At 44.0% G+C, this 23,768-nt stretch overlaps 1 protein-coding gene across 1 annotated transcript; it reads right to left on the bottom strand.

Annotated features, from left to right (window-relative positions):
* Positions 1-483: 483 nt before the first annotated feature.
* On the bottom strand, positions 484-12,389 carry SERPINB5 (serpin family B member 5). Its single transcript, XM_056106981.1, has 6 exons — positions 12,222-12,389; positions 10,862-10,999; positions 9,299-9,416; positions 6,710-6,852; positions 3,574-3,741; positions 484-881 (listed from the first exon to the last, which is right to left on the bottom strand). Exons 1-6 carry the CDS (start codon positions 12,387-12,389, stop codon positions 489-491), a joined length of 1,128 nt encoding a protein of 375 aa, XP_055962956.1. The 3' UTR covers positions 484-488.
* Between the last annotated feature and the right edge of the window lie 11,379 nt (positions 12,390-23,768).

The following is a 23,768-nucleotide window of genomic DNA, read 5'->3' as shown; positions in this document are numbered from 1 at the left end:
ACCCCAAATCTCAAAATGTCCTGAAAACAAGGTTTTTTTCATAAGCTGATTGCAAACTCACTTGGCAGCAAAACCCAAATGCTCTGAGCTACTGAAGTGTTGTTACCCATTTTGTGAGAAGATTCTCCACTTTGTGATTAAAATGTGCCAACTGGTACTGATTTACAGTGTTCTGTTCCACTCCCTACCAAAGGAATTCCATAGCACAGGATGTGTAACTAATTATCCTGAAATCCCAAAAATACAGAGTTCAAACAAATAATATTTCCCCAGGCACACAGGAGAGAGCCTAGGGCTCTGTGGATCTACTGTGGCTAACAGGGTACCCATCGCTTTTATGGAAAACAAAAGAAAGAGTGAGAAAGAAGGACTATTAGTATGAGGGCCGTGGAGAACATAGACAGTGCTCCGGGTTCAAAAAAAGTAACAGTTCATCCTATTCAGAAAGCCATTCTCAGGACACAGAGTTTATAGAAGTCAGGTGGGAGTTAAGGAGAACAAAACTTGCCAAAGAAAATGATGTTTCGAGTTTTGTTGTGCCTGATGATGTAAATAAAGGGGTGGTCAGCATTGAACTCATCCTTGTGTTGCAGGATCCGTGATCCTGGCACTTCTATGGACTCCCCACCATCTTCCGTTATTTCTAAGCACACTCTATGAATAACATTTGAGAGGGCCACGCCCTTGGTCTCTGACATTCCAGAGAAATCAGATGTATTCTCATTAAACAATTTTTTCAGCCCTAGGTTTTCCAGACTAGGCTTGGGATCAATGATCTTTTCCACCTTAAACTTGGGAATGGAGAGTTTGACTTTGGCATTGGCCATGGTGCTGGGATTGGTCCACTTCAACAGCGTTTCGGAGTTGAGTTGTTTCTCAACCTGAAAGACAAGAAGGAGAGGAAATTATAGCGTTTGGTTTTGTTTTAGTTATTTTTTTGCCACCCTGGCAATGTTCAGGGGTTACTCCTGGCTCTACACTTAGGAATTACTCCTGATGGTGCTCAGGGTACATATGGGATGCTGGAGGTTGAATCCAAATCAGCTACGTGCAAGGCACAAGCCCTACCTGCAGTACTATCTCTCCAGATATGGAAATTATGTTTAATTTCCAACTGTAGAAAGTTCTGCCTGATGAGAAACACAGAATATCATAGCAAATCCAGCTCCAAAGCTACCGAAGATGGAGAGTCAATGATGAAATCAGCCCGGTGTTTGTGAGATGTTACTAGTTTCTCATGAAGATTCACTCAGGCACCCACCGTGGCTCAACTCCAGTCCAACCATACAATTGTGGCTTTGCTTGGAGATTCATAAGGGCATTTTGGAACTATTGAGTCAGTTTATGGAAAAAGTTGTATGGATTAAGATGTACCATGAATAATACTGTCACTGTCACTGTCCTCCCATTGTTCATCGATTTGCTCGAGCGGGCCCAGTAACGTCTCCATCATGAGACTTTGTTGTTACTGCATTTGGTATATCGAATACATCACGGGGAGCTTGCCAGGCTCTGCCGTGCAGGCGAAATACTCTCGGTAGCTTGCCGGGCTCTCCGAGAGGGGCGGAGGAATCGAACTCGGGTTGGCCATGTTGGCTGCGTGCAAGGCAAATGCCCTACCCGCTGTGCTATTGCTCCAACCCACCATGAATAACAATGAAATGAAATTATAACATCTTTCATACATATTTCTTTTGCCATAGTCCGTTTCTTGAATCATTCTGTAATTTCTATACTACACAATTCAGAATGTGCTTTACATCAAATATAATAAATCAAAGCAAAAGTTAGTCTTTATAAAATGCAAATTTGTACTCCATGCTCATTCGTTAACCTCATAGATGATGAATACATCCATTTTTGTTGGTCATGTTTTAAAGCAAGAGAGATCCAATGAAACTTAAAAGAGCTTAGCCATAACATTTCTAAGAAAGTAAATCTTAATAAAGATTGGCCCTTCCAGTTCTCCTCTGAGCAAAAGGGAAAATAAATGCACAGCAGAGGACTTCTGCGATCATGCAGTGAAACTGTGGGAACTACAGAGTCAGGGAGAGGCTATGGTCTCTGTGCTTCTTCAGTCTCGCAACAGAACTCCACGGGACACATGTGTATCCGCCCCATGCACACATATACTGTGTATTACATTCTGAAAATACTTCTTGAAGGATGCTAACAGGAACTGCTCTGGCCTTGAATTAAGAACACAGTAAGCTCACACCACCATGGAAGCTCATGTACCAGACATGTTCCAGAAACTCATAAATAAATCTCAAAAGAGATTAACTAGCAGAAAAATCTCTCTGACACCAGTTACTGGCTGTCACTCTGGGGAGATCTCAGGGGGCGGAGGAGGGGGAAGGAGGCAGGGGAGCTCCTGCCCTACCAAAGCCCTGGCAACCACACCCATGCCTCAGGGCCTCTGGCCGGAGCCCACCACCTCAGGACTGAGCTCCATAGAGCACCTGAACTGCCAAATATTTCAGGTAAGTGGGTTTTTAAACTCCAGGTGTTCTTGGAGTCAGGATGGGCAATGGACCTCCCCACATTTCCAGAAGCCCTGGCAGCCATGCCCAGTTAACTTTTGCCCAGTTAAAAATTTTGGATTTTCAGAACATCTCTAAACTCTCCAACACTGAAGTCCCAGTTAGAGTACACCAGATTGTATGGAATGGAAGGTAGAAACCAACCCATCTGGACTAACAAAAACAGCGACACAGAAGGCTTAACCGGCAACGTTAGCCTCGTAAAACCTCAGACTAGGACTTAATGTCCCCATGGTGAGATATAACCATTTCCACAAGGTTTCTTCTACAAAAATATGTTTTGACCTTCTGTTAGCCATTTAGTGGTACCAAGCAGTATAAAATAAATAATTTGGGGGGCTAGCAGTATAAAATAAGTAATTTGGGCAGGCTTGAGGGGTGATTGGGAAAATGGAGATAATAGTGGAGGGATGGTGATGGTGGAGGTGGGATTGGGGTTGGAATATTGAATGCCTCTAACAAGTTATTATGAACAACTTTGTAAACCACGGTGTTTAAACAAAGTGTGAGGGAGGGATGATGAGACTGGACCAACAGTACCGCAGGTAGGGCACTTGCCTTGCATAAGGCCAAACTGGCTTTGATCCCTGGCACCCCATATGGTCATCTGAGCCCAGCCAAGAGTGATCTCTGAGCACAGAGAAAGGAGTAAACCTTGAGCAGTTCCAGGTGTGTCACCTGCCCACCCCACCCCCTCAAAAAAAAAAAAACAGGTGGCAACATCCGGTCTCAGATGCTTTTTCTGCACTGACCAGTCCTGGGACTGTGAATCTGACCAATGCATCTGCTTCAGCACCGGCAGGGGTGAAGAGAGTCAGGTAACAGTTTCTACCTCACAGGATTAAGAGGAGAATTAAATGAGGCAAACAGCTCCTGGCTCACTGAAAGTGTTCACACCTTAAACATTCAGGAGAAGAGCCGAGAAAGGCCCCAAATCCTGGGAGATAGCTAAGCGTGTCCCTTCACGGCACTGCCCCAGGCCTCTGCTACGGTGGGTGGCCCCTTCTATGCATCGCCCTGCCCCCTTCACCTTCTCTAAGCCCGTAGTCTCGTCCTCCACGTCCTTGGGCAGCAGGATGAGCATGCTGAGGTGCTTGTTCTGGAAGGGAAGCTCAATGATCTTGCAGCCGATGTCGTCGATGTGGCCCATGCAGAATGTGGCCTCCAGATTCATCATCTGCACCGGTTTGGTATCCGTCTGGAAAAGGAGAAGACACTAAACCACCAGCCTTCTGGACTGTTTTTCTTTTCTTTCCTTTTTTTTTAAATTATTTTTGGGCCATACCTGTCTATGCTCAGGGCTTACTCCAGGCTGTGTGTTCAGGGATCACTCCTGGGGACTCTATGTGGTGTCAGGGATTAAAGATGGCTGTACTGGAACCACCAACTAGGTTTGATCCCTGCTGTCCCATAGGGTCCCCCATGCCTGCTGGGAGAGAAACCTGGGTGCAAAGCTAGGAGTAATCCATGAACACTGCTGGGAGTGAAACCTGGGTGCAGAGCCAGGAGTAATCCATGAGCACTGCTGGGTGTGATCCAGAAACCAGAAGAAAAATTAATTTGGCTGTACTACCTCTCCAGCCCCCACTAGCTTCACAATTTACCTCTACATATATATGTATATATGCATATTTATGTACATATATGTAGCACTGTAGCACTGTCCTCCCATTGTTCATTGATTTGCTCTAGTGGGCACCAGTAAAATCTCACACCAAATTGAGAGACTTGTTGTTACTGTGTTACTGTGGCATATCGAATACGTCATGGGTAGCTTGCCAGGCTTTGCTGTGTGGGCGAAATACTCTCAGTAGCTTGCCGGGCTCTCCGAGAGGGGTGGAAGAATCGAACTCGGGTCAGCCATGTTGGCCACTTGCAAGGCAAACGCCCAACCGCTGTGCTATCGCTCCAGCCCATGTACATATATACACACACACATATATACCTACATATAGACATATATGTAGACATACATGCAGACATATATGTAGACACATCTACATATACACACATGCATACACAAGTCTGCTCTTCTTCTAGTGTCAAATAATTATGGCTTTTAATGATCCAGACACTGGGATTCAAACTGTAATGAACCTAAGCCATCAAATGGTCTAGTGACAAGCTTATGGCTGCCTTTGCGAAGTTATTGATGTGTTTTATAATTCCATATGTTATATATGCAGAAACTGTACCTGATGTAATACTATATTTGCTAATGTAAAACATTGAGAATGAAAGAGTATAACTAAAAATATGGCAAACTTTAATCCCTCCTTTAGGTAGATGTCCATAATTAAAGAGTTTCAAAGCACTTCTCTGGAGCTGACTTGAAAGAAAATTCTAGTGCAAACTAGAATTTAGAATCCATGACTTTTCCTAATAAAACACATAGTAAAGAAAATAGCAGGCAATTTCCAGCATATGGCCATCAGAATTCTAATTTATTAAGTTTTCTGTTTACCTCTGGTTGAGTCACTCTCCATCGGTCCCTCCCCGGTCCCCGCACCTACTCTGATGTGTTGATGTAGAGTTTAATGGGAGAAAAGAACCTTCAGGGGCTGGAGCGATAGTACAGCAGGTAGGGCATTTGCCTTGCACACAGACAACTCAGGTTCTATCCCTGGCATTCCATATAGTCCCCTGAGCACCGCCAGACTAATTCCTGAGTAGAGAACCAGAAGTAACCCCTGAGCATCGTCAAGGTGCGACCAAGAAAGAAAGAGAGAGAAAGCAAAGAAGGAAGGAAGGAAGGGAGGGAAGGAAGGAAGGGAAGGAAGGAAGGAAGGAAGGAAGGAAGGAAGGAAGGAAGGAAGGGAAAAAGAAAGCAAAGGATGGGATAGTATAGGGCATAAGGTGTTGGCTTGCATAATGCCAACCTTGGTTTAGTCCTAGACACATATGATCCCCTAAGCGTTTCTAGGTGCAGTTCCTTAACAGAGCCAGTAGTAAGCTCTGAGCACTACTGGCTATGGCACCTCCTTCCACCAACTGACCCAGCAATACCACTCTTGGGAATATATCCCAGAGAGGCAAAAAAAGTATAGTTGAAGTGACATCTGCACTTGTTTGTTTATTGCAGCATTGTTTACAGTAGCTTGAATCTGGAAAAAAAAACCTGAGTGTCCGAAAACAGATGACTGGTTAAAGAAACTTTGGTACATCTACACAATGGAGTACTATGTAGCTGTTAGAAAAGATGAAGTCATGAACTTTACATACAAGTGGTACTCCATGGAAAGTATCATGCTAAGCGAAATGAGTCAGAAAGAGAGGGACAGACATAGAAAGATTGCATTCATAAAAGAACAAATAGAAGACTAACACCCAAGAATAGCCCAGATAAATACCAGGATGTTTACTCCATGGCTTGGAGGCCAGCCACACATGCTAGGGGAAAAGGCAGTTCAGATAGAGAAGGGAGCACCAAATAAAGGGTGTTGGGAGGATCCTCCCAGGATGGGAGATGCGTGCTGAGAGTAGACTATAGACCAAACATGATTGCCAAAATCAAGTCTCTAGTCTTCCCCATAATGCCTCCAAGTGTAAGAGTGAAGTAAATATGTTCCTTGAAAACCAACAAAGGCCTCAAAACCTCATATAAATTAAAACATCAGAAATATTTACTGATATATAAGATCATAAAAGAGTTGATTAACTTGGAACAAGATTTTCAAATGATTAAGGTTTCCTACTAATTTTAAGGTCTATAATACTGGGATTTGGTTAATTCATATCTTTGCCTATCTCACTAATGACCCCAAAGAGAGTTGTGTGTCATTTAAAGATAATGCGTTCTTAAAAGAAATGTGTTATTAGGTGATTTTACTGTTATGTGAACATCATAGAATGAAATTAAACACACTTAGATGGTAGACACACCTATGAAGCTGTATCAATGGTCATTACACATCGAGGTCATATGCTATAGTTTGTTGGGACCACGGTCATTTATATATCTTTAACTAAAACATGATTAAGTGACATATATCTGTATTTGTTGCCATTTTTCCAGTTGGTGATTTAGCTTTAGCCACTGGTTCATAACTTCTTTAAGAGTGGCTTTCAACACTGGTCTGTGGACAGGTACCAGACCTCAAGTATGATAAGGTTGAAACCCTGCTGTTTTACAAGATCTAACTTAGCTCAAAACCAGTCCCACATACCTTATTGACTCTGAAAGGGCATTCTTTGGTTTCTGATTCAGGAAATTTCTTCATCCACTTTCCAACAAAATAAGCAGCATTAACCACAAGGAGTTTGGTCTGGTCATTTACACTGTTGTCAGCTAAAATGTTCTCAAAATGGCCTGCAAATAATTTGAAGAAGCCACAGATTACATGGAGTTTTTGTTCTTCCAAAACATATGTAATGTTCACTTGCATGTCCACTGAAAGATATTTCACACTTACTATAGTTACACCATGAAAGACTACATGGTGATGATATGCCAGACTATCTTCTTTCAAAAAGATTCCTTTCTTTCTTCCCATTGGGACAACCAACTTACCAAAGTTAAGTAAAGAGAAGGACAAGGAGAGCAGAGGAAGAAGAAAATCACAAATCACCACTTTTGAATGCCTGTAATGGATGGACAAGGTGTCAAACACTTTCTGTTTGCGTCTCATTTCTCCCCATTTTGCAAAGGAGACTGAGATGGGGTGTTAAGTCACTGGCCTGAGATGACACTTGAGCAAGGGTAGACTTTGGATTCAAATCTGGGTATTTTTTTACTCCAAAGACTATGTGACGAAGTGCAAATGTGTAAGCACTTACTTTACACCTGGCACTATATTCTGCATCTTCACATGTATTCTCTCACTTGTATTTACAATAAACATTTAAAACAAAGGCCAATATTCCCATTTGATAGATGAGAAAACTGGGGCTCGGGAAGGTCAGATGATGTTCCCAGTTCACTCAGCTAGGAAACATGTTTGTCACCCAAAAATACATTCCTCATTGCCCACTAGCTCTCTACCCCCACCCCAGACTGCACTGATAGAACAGCCTGTTTGTATCAACTTCATCTGTAATCTTCACCACAGACCTAATTAAAAGTGTGATCGTACCAGAGCTCAAAGCCCCAACAGACAAAGCAGATCAATGGTGAAAATGCTGGATAAAAATTACATCCTTCTATTTGGATAACATTTTATATTATTTGCAAAGGATTTCTGTTACTTAACCTCCAGGATCTTCACATAACTGCTCAGTGATGATTTCCATAAGCCTGCTCCAGTTAAATGTCCTCTGTCACCTTCTTGAATTCTTTGTGTGGGACCAGGGAAATTATGGGAAGGATTGGTGTGCATGCTTCGCATATTGTGCCCTGGGTTAGTTCCCAGCACCACCTGGTCTTCCCTGCACTACCAAAAACTTCTTACTATATTTCAAATGAGGGATCCTATCTTTTTATTTTGTACTATGACCTTCATATTATGTCCTGATCAAAACCAGGACTAACCCCTGATCATCGTTGGGTATCATCTAAAAAACTAAAAAAAAAAAACAATAAAAAATATAAATAAAAGTATGTCCTGCCAATATTGTATGTTGACTGTACTCTTAAGTGGTAGATGTTCAACTTAAATTTCCGGATTCTGATTGAAATTCTGAGCCTTTTCATTGAGCCGCTTTATTCAGTAAAAATCTTAAGTTTCTGAAGTATTTTTTAAAAGTTTATCAAGAGAAAAGACAATTATTTAGTAACTCTCAAAGCAGTACCATTATAAAGCAATTTAAACAAGAGCTGTTTTCACTTGTAACTTCTTAACTGTGCTTCACTAGGTCTTCCTAATGCCCTTTTATTATCTACACTTAAGTCAGAAAAACTTCAATAACAAATAACGTGTATATATACATACATTGCATGTACATACATAGCTAATAATCACCATATCTGATTGTGACTAGTACATACTATTTGCTAATAAATGTTACCTAATTTGATCCTCACATCAACCTTGTAAAAATAAAATAGGTAACATATGCCCCCTCTTACAGTTCAGTAAACAGTGGTATTGTCTGTACTTAAAACTAGGTCTTGAATGACACCAAGATTATATTATTTCCATGTTCTCATTTTGTCATCGTAGTTGGGCTCTATCACTCCTGAATTAGCATAGCAGGCAGGTGGTTCCTGCCCATCTCCTAAGAAATATGTCTCCCTTGACCTGGAAGTACATCCCTCCTCACCCACAGCTGTTGGAGTAACATCTGAAAAGTCCATCTATACTGTTTCTCCTACATGACAAGGGGCTATCTCCCTGTACACATAAAAATACATCCTTTGGGAAGAGGTTCTCTGCTTTATGCTCCAAATCATCCTAGAACCACTTTCTTTCTATCTTGGAGAATTCATGGAGGATTTTAATGAAGGAAGGAAAATCCCAAGAGAAATATGAGCAGAGGCAGAAGCAGGTAGATGCTAAGAAAGGAGCCACACATCACAGGACAGCTGAGACTCCGGAACAGGGTCTAAAGGAGTTTGTGGGGTACCAGACAGGCTAAAATGGAGTCACCAGAAATTTCTGCCAAGGGTCTAAATAATGGGGGAATGCACAGAAACCCACTGTTGAAATGACTTAATGGGCAAGAATTTAGTTGGCACGTAGAAAATCTGGAATCTCCCTAATATTCCATTTTAGGCTTATCAAAAACCAACAACAACAACAACAAACAAACAAACCGTTAGACAGCAGGGCCTATCTAATCATGAGCAGTTTCCAACGAAACCAGTGAAGAATACTTACCGTCTGTGAGATCCTTGATTGAGTTGTTGATCTGACCTTTGGTTTCTTCCAGTTTATCTTTGAAGTCGACAGTTTCCATTTCTTTTGCGTAGGGTCTCTTTGTAGAGCTGATGAATTCCTGAAAAAGAATCCCATTGATAAAACCACGCAGTTCTTAAAGCTACAGCCAAACTATTATGTTGTTCCATAATTCTTACCAAAGAACTTTTAAACATTTATTATTCTGGATGCACTTTAAAAATATGTAACACTGAGGGCCAGAGCAATAGTACACTGGATGGAGTGCTTGCCTTGCACGTAGCAGTTCTGGGTTTGATCACCATCACCAATCAGGAGTGATTCCTGAGTATCACTGGGAGTGACTACCCAAAAAAAGATCTGTAGCACTATATAAATTGAAATTTCATGTAGAAAGCAATTACACTCAATTTTCCATTTATTCAATTCTAAGACAATATCAATAATTAGATATATTCTCAATTTATAATCAACTTCTGGGGGGGGCTAGAGATACTGCACTCTATGAGCACATAATTATAATCCATTCCAGTGCAAGAATCATTAAAATGTAAATATGATACCTTTGTGTGTCCTAGAATAGAAGGATTGCACACAAAAGAACTCTGTGAGCAGAAAACTTATCTTCATTGCAATAAATATTCTATAGACTCTTGCTGCTCAAAATATGGTCCCAAACTTAAGTAGCTTCAATATTACTTAGATATAACCCTGTTAGAAAAGCAGAATAGTGAGTCCTATCTCAGACCTTCTGAATGAAACATGAATCTTAACAAGTTCCCTTGGGTGATTCATCTAAATATTAAAGTTTGAATATTAAATACAATAAAAAAAACATGGCAGTGATTCTAATTCCAGTGCTTGTTAAGAACACAAAACTCTAAAAGTCATTCCTGTTGACCTTGATTCAGCGACTTGAGACCAGAAATTTACAGCATCCTCAAACCATGCTTGTTGAGACTATAGATATACAGATGACACAACAGCAGAGAGGAGCAATGGAAAACAGCCCTTTAAAAAAATTTTCTTACAACTCCAAGTTCGGTTAAAATATTTCAAAACTGGAGTGATAGTTCATCCAGATGATGCATAATAATGGTCAAGTCCTAAACAAATGGGTCCTTGAATTTCTACACCATCACCAATTTGATTCTATTCATTGCAACGCAACCTTGGGGCAGAGTGTTGCCCTGGGCCCATAAGCAAACATAACAAAACCACACCAGATGAAGGGCCTCCACTGTCCTCACTGCAAGTGACCAGACTATAATCGCTCCTCTTGGTGAGGATTCTAAAAGGAAGGGTGGGAAATATGAGTATTTGAGAGAGACGAGGTAGGCCCACAGCTTCTCAATACTTTGAGCTACAAGATGTGACTGCAAGCCACTTCACTAGAACTGGCTTGTTTGAATAAATCTCGAATCAAAATCAAGCTCTGAGGAAGTAAATTTTGCTGGGAAAAAAAAGGTTGGTGTGGGTCTACCCAGGTGAACGTGTTGGCATTGCGGAAAAGCCAAAACTTGCTGATCACTGTAAACCACTTACTGTAGAAGGATTCAAAGATTTGTCCACGTAGAGCCGCTTGATTAGTTTCAGCGAATAGAAGGAACTAAGTTTGTTTACATCTGAGGTGACCGTTTGAAACCCAAAGGGCACATCTTTGACACCTTCAAAGTGAAGCACCTGTGAAGAGAAACCAATCCATCAGCCACAAAAGCCCGCCTCTTCCCTGGAGGACTACCACCCCCTTTCTCTGTGGTTTCCATCAAACAACGCTTCTATTTCCATCTAGGTGTTCCAAGCTGGTAATTCTGTGTTGGAGGTTGAGAAGGGGGCTGTTCCGGGCATCACAGGATCCTTACTCACATCCCTAACTCCTAGCTCCTGATAACCAACATCATCTCCAGACATTGACAGATATCTCCAGACATTTGGGGGTGGACAGAATCAGCCTTTTTCTTCTGATCAATGCTCAATTATTTACACAGACGACTTTCCAAGCTTGAAAATAAGGTGAAGGGGCTGGAGCGATAGTACAGTGGGTAGGGCGATTGCCTTGCATGCCGCCGACCCAGATTCTATTCCCAGCATCCCATATGGTCCCCTGAGCACTGCCAAGAGTAATTCCTGAGTGCAAAGCCAGGAGTAACCCCTGTGCATCACCGGGTGTGACCCCCAAAAAAGCCAATAATAAATAAATAAAAAGAAAAGAAGGTGAAGCTGAGTTATAACTTCTCTCCATTTTAGAGACAAAGAGGGAGTTATAACTTCTCTCCATGTAGAGACCAACACTAAAACCATTATCCATATATCAGATTCTAGGATTGAGGGGTCTCCATTGATTAAGGATCTATTGAGGCCCCCAATCAAGAGCCCAATGGCTGAGCATCAGCAGAGCGACTGCCTGGGTGAGCTTGAGTCAGGCAGCTCTGCTTTTCAACACCAGCCTGTACCTGCTAGAAATATTGTAGTGTAGAATCATATTCTAGGGTAAAATCTTAAAGCAAGATGCTACAAATATATAGTGTACAAAAGGCAGGAATACAGAGACACATTCTGACTGGATGTTTGCAATGGGGCATTTAACAAATGAATGAGATTTCCTTACAACATCAATAGAAAGATGCTGGTGGCTGGCTGAAGGGTCACTGGGAAACTTGTGAGTACCTAGCAGTGCCCAGGTTATCCATGACAACATGGCACCTGTCCTAAACATTAATTGCAGGACAGAGAAATGAACTTTGATGGCTCAGCCTAAATTAAGAGAGAGCTATGAAAGGCATGACTTTCCACAATACAGCAACTCTGGGCAGAATCTTTCCTATTCCTCATTCTTCCCTTGTTACTGCCCATGGGTCGAATAATTCAGAAGCCACACAAAGCACAACCGAGGAACTGGGCCTACCTGTCCAATTTCACTCGCAGTGTCACCTTTGGCACCGACTTGAGCAAGTGACAGGGAGGTGGAAAGACAGACGGGAGAGAAGAGGACATTGCCCGCCGGCTCCTTTTCACACAGCTGCTTGAATAGTTCAACCGCAAATGCTGAGTTGGCCAGTTGCAGGGCATCCATGGCGGCCTGCAACAAAAGACAGGGCTGAGGTCAATTCATGGCGCATCTTTGAGTGCTCCCACCTGTTTTTCCATGGCAGTAAGAAGTCCGAGTCAGGAAAGTAATGGGCTTGGGAGACAAAAGAGGCCAATTTAGGAATTCAAGAGTCTGAAGCCAATGAAGGGCCAAAGTGTGAAGTCCTGTGTGTACTTCAACTCTGCCCATTGTCTCTAAATCAGCCTTCTGGGGGGCGCAGCAGCCACATCAGAAGCCTGGGGCTCCTCCTTCTTGAGTAAGGCGGCAGAACAATTGAAGCACTGATCAGATCTACTGGTTTGATTATCCTGTTTGGTTGCTTTGGGGAATGGGGTTAAAGCCAACAAAATGGAAACTTGTGTAAGTTTCTGTTTTGTAAAAGTCGAGTCACAGCAGTTTTGTGCTGGCAAGCATTACGAGTTGAACTGCATCTACTAGAAAGAGTTGGTACCACTGGGGCCAGAGCAACAGCACAGAGGGTAGGGTGTGTGCCTTGCACACAGCTGCCCCCAACTCTGTCCCTGGTGTCTCTGATGGTCCCCTGAGCAGGAGTAATTCCAGAGTGAAGAGTCAGGAGTAACCCCTGAGCCAAACAGTCAAAAAGTACCAAAAAGAGATGGTACCTCCGCACCCTGTCACTCAATGTGACTAATGAGTTTATGGGAATTGGAGGGAAGATAGACATGCACAGAAGGCCCAGGACGTGAACACATAGAGAAAGAAACCCCCATGCAGCAACAGAGCAACGGGGGGCTGCTTTAGAAGCCAAGAGACCCCATAATCACTGGCCACACCAGGAGCCAGGAGAGGGAGCATCCTTGGCCTTCAGAGGGAACAGTCCTGCCAACACCTTCCTTTCAGACTCTGGCCCTCAGAACTACCTTAGTACCCCCTGGCATGTGGCATTTGCTTAGCATCCCGGAAGCCGAGTGGAGCACTGCATCTCAGGATACTGCTATTTCAGGGCTTGAGGTGTATCTGCCAGGTGCAGGGCCTCCACACAAGGTGGAATTGGGCCAACTCGCCACCCACCTCGACCTGGCAATTTGTTTAGGGCATATGTAGATGGAGAAGTAAGTTCGGGGCTGCCCAGACATGTGAGCGGTGCCCCAGGTAACGTGGGAGGTAGGGCAAAGAAAGGGCAGGTTCGCCAGAACCCTGAAGCTGGAGAAAACCGAGGGTGGGCAGACACCACGCAGGTTGCAGTGCAGAGGGTCTCTGAGGTGCCCGGGCCCCTGGCGGTTCAGGAGAGCGCACTGTCTTCCTAGCAAAGCTTGCATAAGATTTGCCTTTTCTGTTCCAACCTTTTATGCAGACACACAAGGCTTCTCCAGAGCACTGTAGGGTGTATCTCCCAGACAGACATTTCTAGTGGCGAAGAAATGGTGACTCTCCTTCCTACATTTTTACCTTAGAAAACACTTTTTTTCAATTAAGAGGTATTATTCCATGAATATGGAATGATGAACTTGCTGTCTTTTTTTTTTAATTTTTATTAGTGAGACACCATGAGGTACAGTTGTAGACTTACAAATTTTTGTGCTTGGGTTTCAATTATACAATGATCAAGTACCCATCCCTCCACCAGTGCCCATTTCCCACCACCACGGATCCCAGTATCCCTCCCACCCCTCATTCCCCCCATCCCACCCTGTCTCTGTGGCAGGGCATTCCCTTTTGTTCTCTCTCCTTTTGGGTGTTGTAGTTTGCAAAAGAGGCAATGAGCGGCAATCATGTTTGGTCTACATCCCTGATAAGCACAGTCAAGCCAACTCAGGTCATTATTCTCATTACAAGCCTGTTGTGGCATAACCTGAACTCAGGGGAGGCTGCTTCCATTTCCCTCATACCCAGTGCCCAGTCTATTTTCCCTTACTGTCATTTTTAATGAATTAATATTTCCCAAAATTTGAGATTTTTGTTTCTAGTTTGCAAACGAATGGCAATTGAAAACAAAATTATTTGGGGAGGGAGGCTCTCAGTAACGTATTAGGGTGAAAGGGGTGCTGAGATTGAAAACTTTGAGAACTGTCGGGGGGCTAGAGCCATGCAAGGCAAATGCTACCTCTAAGTTCTACCTCAAGTAAGAACTGTTTTTCTAACGAAGGGTCTGACTATGTGTTCAGAGTGGATCCATACCCTGAAAGCAACCGGGTGAAAGTGGCGAGAGGGCTGAGCTGAGCTGAGCTACATAGATTCTCAGGCCTGGCCTGACCCAGGACAGCATGATTTTAAGGAGTGTAGACTGGTATTTCCCTCCCTAGGGGACCAGCACATAAACTGGGGTTTATAAGCACCCACTAGACAAGACCACTAGACATGGTCTTGAGGGGCTGAAGATGAGACAAGCTCAGCCCACCCCGCTTCAGCCAGGGACTCAAGGATATCCTGAACTTGGAATTGAATTCACACATCACGCCTCCACGTTGCACCTTATACTTGAGCAGAAGTTCAAAACGCAGAGGCGTGAGAGTGGGTCCAAGCAAAGGGCACTCAGTCTTTCACTGTGGGTTTAGAATTCTCCCTTTTTGGAGCAGATGTCTTATGTGCAGAATGGTCATCAACCTGTCAAAGTCTACAAGCTCATTAGCAACAGAAAGTCTTGCTGACCTTACCCTGCCCACGAATTCCTCCTCCTTTGTTCTACATCCCTGATAAGCACAGTCAAGCCAACTCAGGTCATTATTCTCATTACAAGCCTGTTGTGGCATAACCTGAACTCAGGGGAGGCTGCTTCCATTTCCCTCATACCCAGTGCCCTACTCTCCTTCACTGGGGCAGGAGAAGGATCCAGAAGGCCATCACAGCCCCAGGTGAAACAGACCATGAAATAGCCCAGCATGAGGTGTATAGCAGTCAACAAGACAAAAACGGAAATTCACTGTTTCCACCATATGCCCACCACCGGGAAAAGTTTGAAAGAATGAATAAACTCCAGGGAATATTAGAGGAATCCATGCACAGATATTCAGGACAAATTTTTTTAAAAAGTTGTCCATGGAAGTTTCACACTGAAACTACCTACCACTATGATTTAATCGTGTAGCATGCAGATTCTCTGTGAAACTAAGAAGCTTAAATCCAGATTCCCTGGAAACTTCTCAAAGTTTCAGCAGCTTGAAATCTTGTCATATTTCACAACATAGTAAAAACATACATACTGTGCTTTTAGAAAACTCATTTTGTTCTACCCTCCAAGAAGAGAACTTGAGACTGTGCAGAACCAATATTGAACCTGGAAGTTAGGTTTCCATTGTGCAGAAAAACTATGATTAGGATCTTTGAGTCATCTTGCAAGGATGGGATTGCTTTGCCAAGCAGTTCAACTAAAGCACCATTCATTCATTTCTTATAACATTTGGATGTGCCTTTAGTCTAAATGGCTCTCTGCATATACAATGAATTAGTCCATAGTAACTAGCACTGTATTATCAATTACTGTGTTGAAGGTTTAGATACAGATTTCTGTTGGAAACTGTCCAGCAGTGCCCCTGAGGGCTGAGGTTATCCCACAGGAAACCCCTCTTTCAAAGCCCCTTCCTGCACCTCAGAGCCAGTGTGCTTGGCCGTGAGTCCAAACAGATCTGTCTTTCTATCCGTGTGCTAACTCCTCTTTCAAAAATTTCTCCTTCACCTTAGGGAAGATAATATAGCCCATGATATCTGAGGTCCCAGCAACAACATGGATTTGGTAAGGGTATCAAAAATGATCTATACATAGAAATTGTTGCCACAGCAAGCAATCACCACTACATGATAAATCTCATCAACTTGCTCAACAATTCTTCCCAAATTACCTAAAAACATTGCACTGATGAACCCATCTGATGTAGAGGACTCTAGCCACAGCCAGTTACCCCCTCCCCGTGCTGGGAGAGCAGCTTCATCATATCAACAATACACCCCAAAAAGGGAATGAATATACATGATAACCTTTCAGCATCTGTATCACAAACCATAATGCCTAAAATGGGAGGGGTGTCTGCCATAGAGGCACGCTGGGGTGGGGATTGGCTTGAAGGGGTTGGAAGGAAACTGGGAACACTGGTGCTGAGAAATTACAATGGCTGAGGGATGAGTGTTAGACCATTGTATGACTGAAATGCAATCATGAACAATTTTGTAATGCTCTATCTCATGGTGATTCAATTAAAAAAAATTTTTTAAATACACCCCAAGAAAACATCAGGTTCTGATAACAACTGCTGTGTGTAAGAAAATCCTATAAAAATCATGATCAGGGGCCCGAGTGAAAGTACAGAGAGTAAAGCTCTGGTCTGATGACCCATGTGGTCCCCCAAGCACTGCCAGGTGTGATCCCTGAACATACAGCCAGGATTAAGTCCTGAGCATTGCCAGAAGTGGCCCCCAAACAATTGAAAATAGAGAAAAGTCATGAGGCTAAAAGGATCACAATCAAGATCATCCTGTTGTTCGTCGATTGCCTCAAGCAGGCACCAGTAACATCTCCTTCATCCTAGCCCTGAGATTTTCAAAAGTGCCATATTCAAGGCTCCTTCAGGATTAGGAGAATGAGACCCATCATTGTTACTGGATTTTGGCATACGGGGAGTTTGCCATGCAGGCAGGTTACATTCGGTAGCCTGCCAGGTTTTATCTGAATGATAAAACTTGATCTTGATCGTGATCCTTTTAGCCTCATGACTTTTCTCTATTTTCAATTGTTTGGGGGCCACTTCTGGCAATGGTCAGGACTTAATCCTGACTGTATGTTCAGGGATCACACCTGGCAGTGCTTGGGGGACCACATGGGTCATCAGACCAGAGCTTTACTCTCTGTAATCATAATGCGAATGATTAGAGGCTAAAAGGAGAGACAAGTAATCTCTACCAAGCAAATCTGCAACTCGGATAATTTGTGTTCAGAGCAAGCACCAAAATCACTACAAATTTCTTGCATTTTATTTTCTCTTTGTTATAGAGATCATTTTAATTTTCTTGAAAGTTTAACAATAAGGCATAAGGAAGTATTCATTTATATTTCCAACTTAAAAACACACCCCCCCCCCCGGGGCTGGAGAGATAGCACAGCGGGTGGGGCGTTTGCCTTGCACAAGGCCGATCCAGGTTCAATTCCCAGCATCCCATATGGTCCCTTGAGCCCCGCCAGGAGTGACTCCTGAGTGCAGAGCCAGGAGTAACCCCTGTGCATCACCAGGTGTGACCCAAAAAGCAAAAAAAATAATAATAATAAAAATTAAAAAAATTAAACCACACCCCTATCAAGGAGGGGGCAGAAAGTTTGGCATCCACCTGTTGATACTTGTGGGCCTACTCCTAGCTCTGTGCTCAGCACTTAGGACTCACTTTTGGCAGTGCTGGGGATCAAACCAGGGTCAGCCACATGCAAGACAAGTACCTTAACCCCTGTACTGTCTCTCCAGTCCCTACACACCATCTTTCAGTTGCTAAAAAAGCCAAAGGATGCTTTGATTTTAAACAGAGGAAAGTGAGCTTTAGTAGCAAAATAAATGTCATTGTAAGAATTGCCTCTACTCCTTCCAGTGCAGAATGGTTCCACAGGCTCATGGGGAAAGACTCTACTATATTTTACATGTGCTTCAAAATTATTTGCCAAAATAGAAGGAGGAGGAAATAGAATAGGAGGGAAAAAATCGTATCATAACCATGGCAACTATCAACTACTTAACAGCCAATGTTGATGGCTTAGCGGGTTAGTTTCCTGGCTGCTGGTGGCTCTTGATTTACTCAGAACTCTTTCATATATACTAATCACAAGCTCTAAGTTTGTAACTTGAAATGTGAACTTTCTTTTAAGATAAGTAACAACCAATAGGGGACAAAGAGATAATACAAAGGCTACAGTGCTTGCTGCCCACTCAGTGGCGGCCGCTTCAAATCCTGGCACCACACCGTGTTCCTCAGCACATTCCTGATTACTGCCCAGCCTGGCCCCTGAGCACTGCTTGGGGGTGGACCCTCATCCTTCTCCCCAAAAGAACAAACTTCAGAGGTGCCAAGGTATTGCTCAAGGAGCTAGAACACATGCTTTGCATGCTGGTGTCCTGGCTGTGATCCCCTGAACACCTCTTGGTCCCTCAGGGATTCTCAGGGAGAGACCCCAAGTATTAATCTAGGAGTATCCCTCCCACCCCTCCTGGAGTTGACACAAAACAAGCAAACAAGAGCAAGAAAACAAAAAATAGAGTTTTTCTGTTTGCAAACACACTAGTAGTTTAATTATCTTTGGTTGCTTGCATTAGAAAGCTTTTTTGAATTTATTTTGACTTCGCTCCCTTTACTAGACATCCTTGATATATATATTTAGGTATATATATACATATATACACACACACATATATATGGTAAATAACAATTCCATTCTTTCTCCTTTCTTGTTCCCTCCTTTCTATATTTACTTTGAGTGAGGGGCGGGGCAGGGGAAGCTTTTCCACTGTGAACATCAAGGCTACGCCCCAGCCTTGCCCAGGATTTTTGCTGCATCCACACTGCCCACGCAGTGTCAGGGATCAAGCCGGGGTCCTGCTGTGTGCCAGCCACACAGCTCTTGGCACTACCTCCACAGCCCAATAAAGCTTCCTTTAAAGCAATATTAATTTTTTAAAAATGTATTGTAAAATGGTCTCACTTGGTAAATAAACCCTAAAAGCCAAAAACATTAAAGTGGGGCAAGATAATGGTGTGAATCTCCGGGCCCCATCTCTCCACTGAGGAAAGTGTAGCCAGCCCAGAGGAGTGTCCGACGGCCGCCAACGCAGGGAGTGAGAGTGGAAAAACCAGACCCACTCACCTCTGCTCCCAGCACACACTTCCGGCCTACACCTGCCCACCTTCCTTCCAACATCTGTCTCCTCACAAGTCTTTAGGCAAATTTCTTTATTTCAGAGTCCTGAGTACAGCTTTTAAGACACCAACTACCCTGTGTGTGGTCTGCTTGTTGTTTAAATCAACAGAAACCTTTTTTCTGCTACTTGAAGAAGCTCTTGATCTATGTTACAAATGATTATTACAGTTGACTCTTGAATAATGCAGATTTTAGGATGACCGATCCCCTTTACCGTGGAGAGTCTGGGTATGCCTTTTGGCTGCCCCAAAACTTAACTTTTTAACAGCCTTACCAAGAGTATAGACAATGGGCCAATACCTTTTTTGTGTGTTACATGTATTACATACTGATTCTTAAAGTAACATAAGCCAGAGACAAGAAAGAATTAGGATGGGGCTGGAGCGATAGCACAGTGGGTAGAACATTTCCTTTGCACACGGCTGACCCAGGTTCGATTCCCTGTATCCCAATGGTCCTCCGAGCACCGCCAGGAGTAACTCCTGCACATTTCCGGGTCTGACCCAAAAATCAAAAAAAAAAAGAGATAGGAAAAGACTCATCAGGAAAAGAAAGCAAGAAAGCACCTTTGCTCACAGACCTGTGTGGTAGCTACCAATACTCTGCCTTTATATGGTCTGTTACAAGAAATCCCCGTATCAGTGGGTCCATCCCGCCCAAACCCACATTATCCAAGTCAATTACCTATTGCTATCACTTAGAAAGTATTATTAGAGGATAATAATTATTAGTGCTATTAGAGGACCTAATATCAGGCACTGAGCTAGACTCAAAGGTCAGCACACAGTCCCTGCCCCCAAGGAGCACTCAGCCGGGGCATAATGCAAGGGTTGGATATAATCACAATTACACCTCAGGGTTTTGACACAGGGCACAATTTGCCGTGGGAACCCTTAGGAGAGAAGGTCACTTAGAGAAGGAATCTCAGGCCTCTTTTCCAAGTTAGTGACAACTACGTAAGTCACACTAAAAGTGAGTCCTTCACAACAAGCGAGAGCTGGCCACGCAAAAGTATATGCCACCAAGAACTGTCACAGAACAAGACAACAAACTATAGAATAAATGGACTAAGACTGGGCGTGAGGGTGGGTGAAGGGTCAGTAGTTCCCTCCTCTGGATGTCCAGCTTCTCAGTGGCTCCTGCTTAAGGAATCCAAAGTATTGGCAGCCAGTGGTCACCCAAGCTTTAGTCTGTCAACCCTGTGGGTAGGCAGAAGCCCTTTGGGCAGGTTGACCATTTGCCCCACAATGCCTGGGACATTCCTGGTTTCTGCCTGTGATCCTGACATTAACATAGCAACTTCATCATTCTCACACTTAATGTGTTTGGAACAAAATAGGTTCACACTACTCACAAGATCACCCATCACAGTCCTGTGGACATCTCTGCATGCACGCACGCGTGCGCACACACACGCGCACGCACACACACACACACACACACTGCTGAGTGCACAGTTTCCTCTAGGTTTATAAAATTCTTCACTGTGTCAAGTTATTGCATGTATCACTTAGCCTCGCCTGCCTCCTAGTACGGAAGGAAATGAAACAGAGAGATAGCTTAAAAATTCAGCATAGAGGATCCTTAGGTGACGCCTTGAGAACACTTGCCATTTGATCAACTTGAATGAAATGCCTGAAAACAGGGTGTCCACACTCTAACCACACGAGAAGAAAAGTCCGGTGAAGACACTGAAGCTCACCGCTCCCATGGCATGGGATGGAGTGATGAGAGAAGTAAGTGCCACTGAAAAGTGCTTCGTTAAGCAGGACGCGCCTTGCAGCAGTGAGTAACAAGGTCAATGGCTTCATGTCTCACAGCAGGGGCGTCTCTGCTTGGCTCAGATCTTCTGAGATGTCAGGTTGTTTAGAAGCCACTGAACCAACCCCCTGCTGCCTAACCATCCAGGAGAGCCACAGATGTTGGTCACACCAGAGTGACCAGGCCACTGAGGCCACACAATCACAGTTATCCCACAAGCCAGTGAATAGGAAGGGACCCAAGAATTAGGAAGCCAAGAGATAAAGTTGCTGAGTCATTTCCTGTGGAGAATCCTTTCTGTGAAGAGGCTTTTCTCTCCTCAGCCATCAAGAAACCCAGCAAGGAGACTGGCAGGGACAGAAGTGAGGACCCACATCCTTCTGTTCGAACCCTCTTGGATGATCCCACAGAGAGGATGCGGAAGCTTGAATTCTCAGGGCATTGTAGAAAAGAGTAAGAGCTCTGAGTTTGAATCCCCAGATTCTAGATCTCACCACTCACACACGCGGTGTTAGACCTCAGACACCACCTACTTCCCCTCTGTGAACCTCTAGGCTCACTGACAGAATCAGGATCTTTAAAACAAGTCTCCAGTCACTCAGCTCTGCGTCTGACCTCCATCTGAGACCAGGATTTAAGACAACCGGGCGGGGCAAGTTCGTTCTGATTAGGAAACGGTTCAATCACGCCATAAACCCAGCAGCATGAAAGAGAAAGACACTGCACCAACCCAGAATGCACATTTGCAATCTGCCCCTTGTTTCAAGTGTTCCCAAACCCAGAAACAAGGAGGGAAAAAAAAAATTTCTGACCAGTCAGTCCATCATGTTTGCAAGTAAGTAAATGAAATAGAAACTGAAATGCAGAAAAGCAAAGCCACGTCTAAGAGCGTGAACGCTGGGCCAACCAGAAAAGTGAGCGAGACACAGTACTTTCCCACTTCCTCCACACCCTTTCTGAAACATCTGGCCAAACTCATTCTGCATTCCAGGTAAGGCTGAACACTCTCTCACAATACTTTCTCCTCCAAAAATCACAGTTGGGCCCCCTATTTCAACAGCACCCCCCCTCAACCTCCTATCCATGCTGTTTCTTCCTTCGCTGACCTTGTATGGCTAAATGATTCCACCACCAACCCCTCCATGGTATTTCCGGCCCCCACTGGACCAAGGACAGACGATGCCAGTGTGAGAAGCAAAGGGCAAAAGCAGCAAAGCCAAGTGCCTAGGGCAGGAGAGATCCTCACCTTTGTCCCTATATCTCCTTTGTTCTAAATTACTGCTTTAGAAGAGAAGAAGCCTCGACCCACCACCGTCTCACCTGGAGTTGCAGAGAGGCTGGAAGACGCGGGTTGGGGAAAGGAAATGGAGGTGCAGGAGGACCCGGACTACAGCAGTCTCTGAGGGGCAGGAACGGCAGCTGCTTCCCTCAAGGCCTGCCCGCCACTCCCACTGCGAACTCTTCCCACCTGACCACTCCCCACCTGGCCTCCGCCCGCCCACTGCCGCCCTCTCAGCTCTTACTCACACCTCTTGGCAGCTCGGCTGTGATTCAGGCTGAGGTTGCTTTTGTCTGCACCTTCTCAAGGCCTCTGACATGCTGGGGCAGGAAGGGGCTGTCGGTAGATCCTGCCCTGGGCTAAATACATACAGAAATAAATAAATAAGGGTAACCCTATTAGACCACGTGGGACACAGGAAGGGGAAATATTCGATGAAATTAGAGGAATGTGTGATGGAAGGAATCATTCGCGCTTCTCAAAAATGATCAAAATTGGCCATGCGGCAAAAGTCTTCTAACTTCCGTTCTCCCAAGATTGAACAAGGCTCCTAGGAAGCAGAGAGACCATCACAAAGGACTGGAGGCGTAGTACAGTGGGTAGGGCAACTTGCCCAGCACACAGCCAACCAGGCTCTATCCTTGGTGTCCCAGATCACAGATGGCCCCTTGAGTTTGCCAGGAGTAATTCCCAAGTGCACAGCCAGGAGTAAGCCCTGGGCATCGCCCCCACCCAAAAAAAATGAAAGGAAAGAAAGAGAGAGAGAGAGAGGGAGGGAGGGAGGGAGGGAGGGAGGGAAGAAGGAAGGAAGGAAGGAAGGAAGGAAGGAAGGAAGGAAGGAAGGAAGGAAGGAAGGGGAAGGAAGGAAGGAAGGAAGGAAGGAAGGAAGGAAGGAAGGAAGGAAGGAAGGAAGGAAGGAAGGAAGGAAGGAAGGGGAAGGAAGGAAGGAAGGAAGGAAGGGTGTGTGTAAATATATAATGTTCCACAAAATGTGTAATACCTAATTTAATGGGGAATTTTCTCAATGGAGATCCCAGTGAAAACGGCAATCAGGATTATACTCTGTGCTCTGAAATCTCTATGCGAGCCTACCACTTGCTTCTTCCAGTTCTCCTGCAACTCTTTTCTTCAGGGAGACCTACTCCCTTCCTACTCAGTCTGTTCTCATGGAAGGACCTGAAACGAAGCCATGTGCTCTCTACTGTGCTCAACTAGTATTTCCTATTATTTGCTTATCACACGGTTTCATAATAATCTACTTAGCTCTGGGTTTCTCTCTCTGGCTACAAAGAATCTGAAAGGTAAGGACCAAGCCATGTTAATTGTGCAAGCCCTCACTTGTACAGACTTGAGAGATTGGGCAGTCAATGGATGTCACCAAACAAATGAGAGAAATTCATCTTGCTAAATGAAGATGGCCTGAGAATTCTGCTTCCCTCTGAGGACTGGAACATGTTATTATTAACCAGGCTCACAA

The sequence above is a fragment of the Sorex fumeus genome, unplaced genomic scaffold (assembly GCF_029834395.1).
Source record: "Sorex fumeus unplaced genomic scaffold, SorFum_2.1 ptg000151l, whole genome shotgun sequence".
Taxonomy (NCBI): domain Eukaryota; kingdom Metazoa; phylum Chordata; class Mammalia; order Eulipotyphla; family Soricidae; genus Sorex; species Sorex fumeus.
This window is presented reverse-complemented; position numbering and strand designations above follow the sequence as displayed.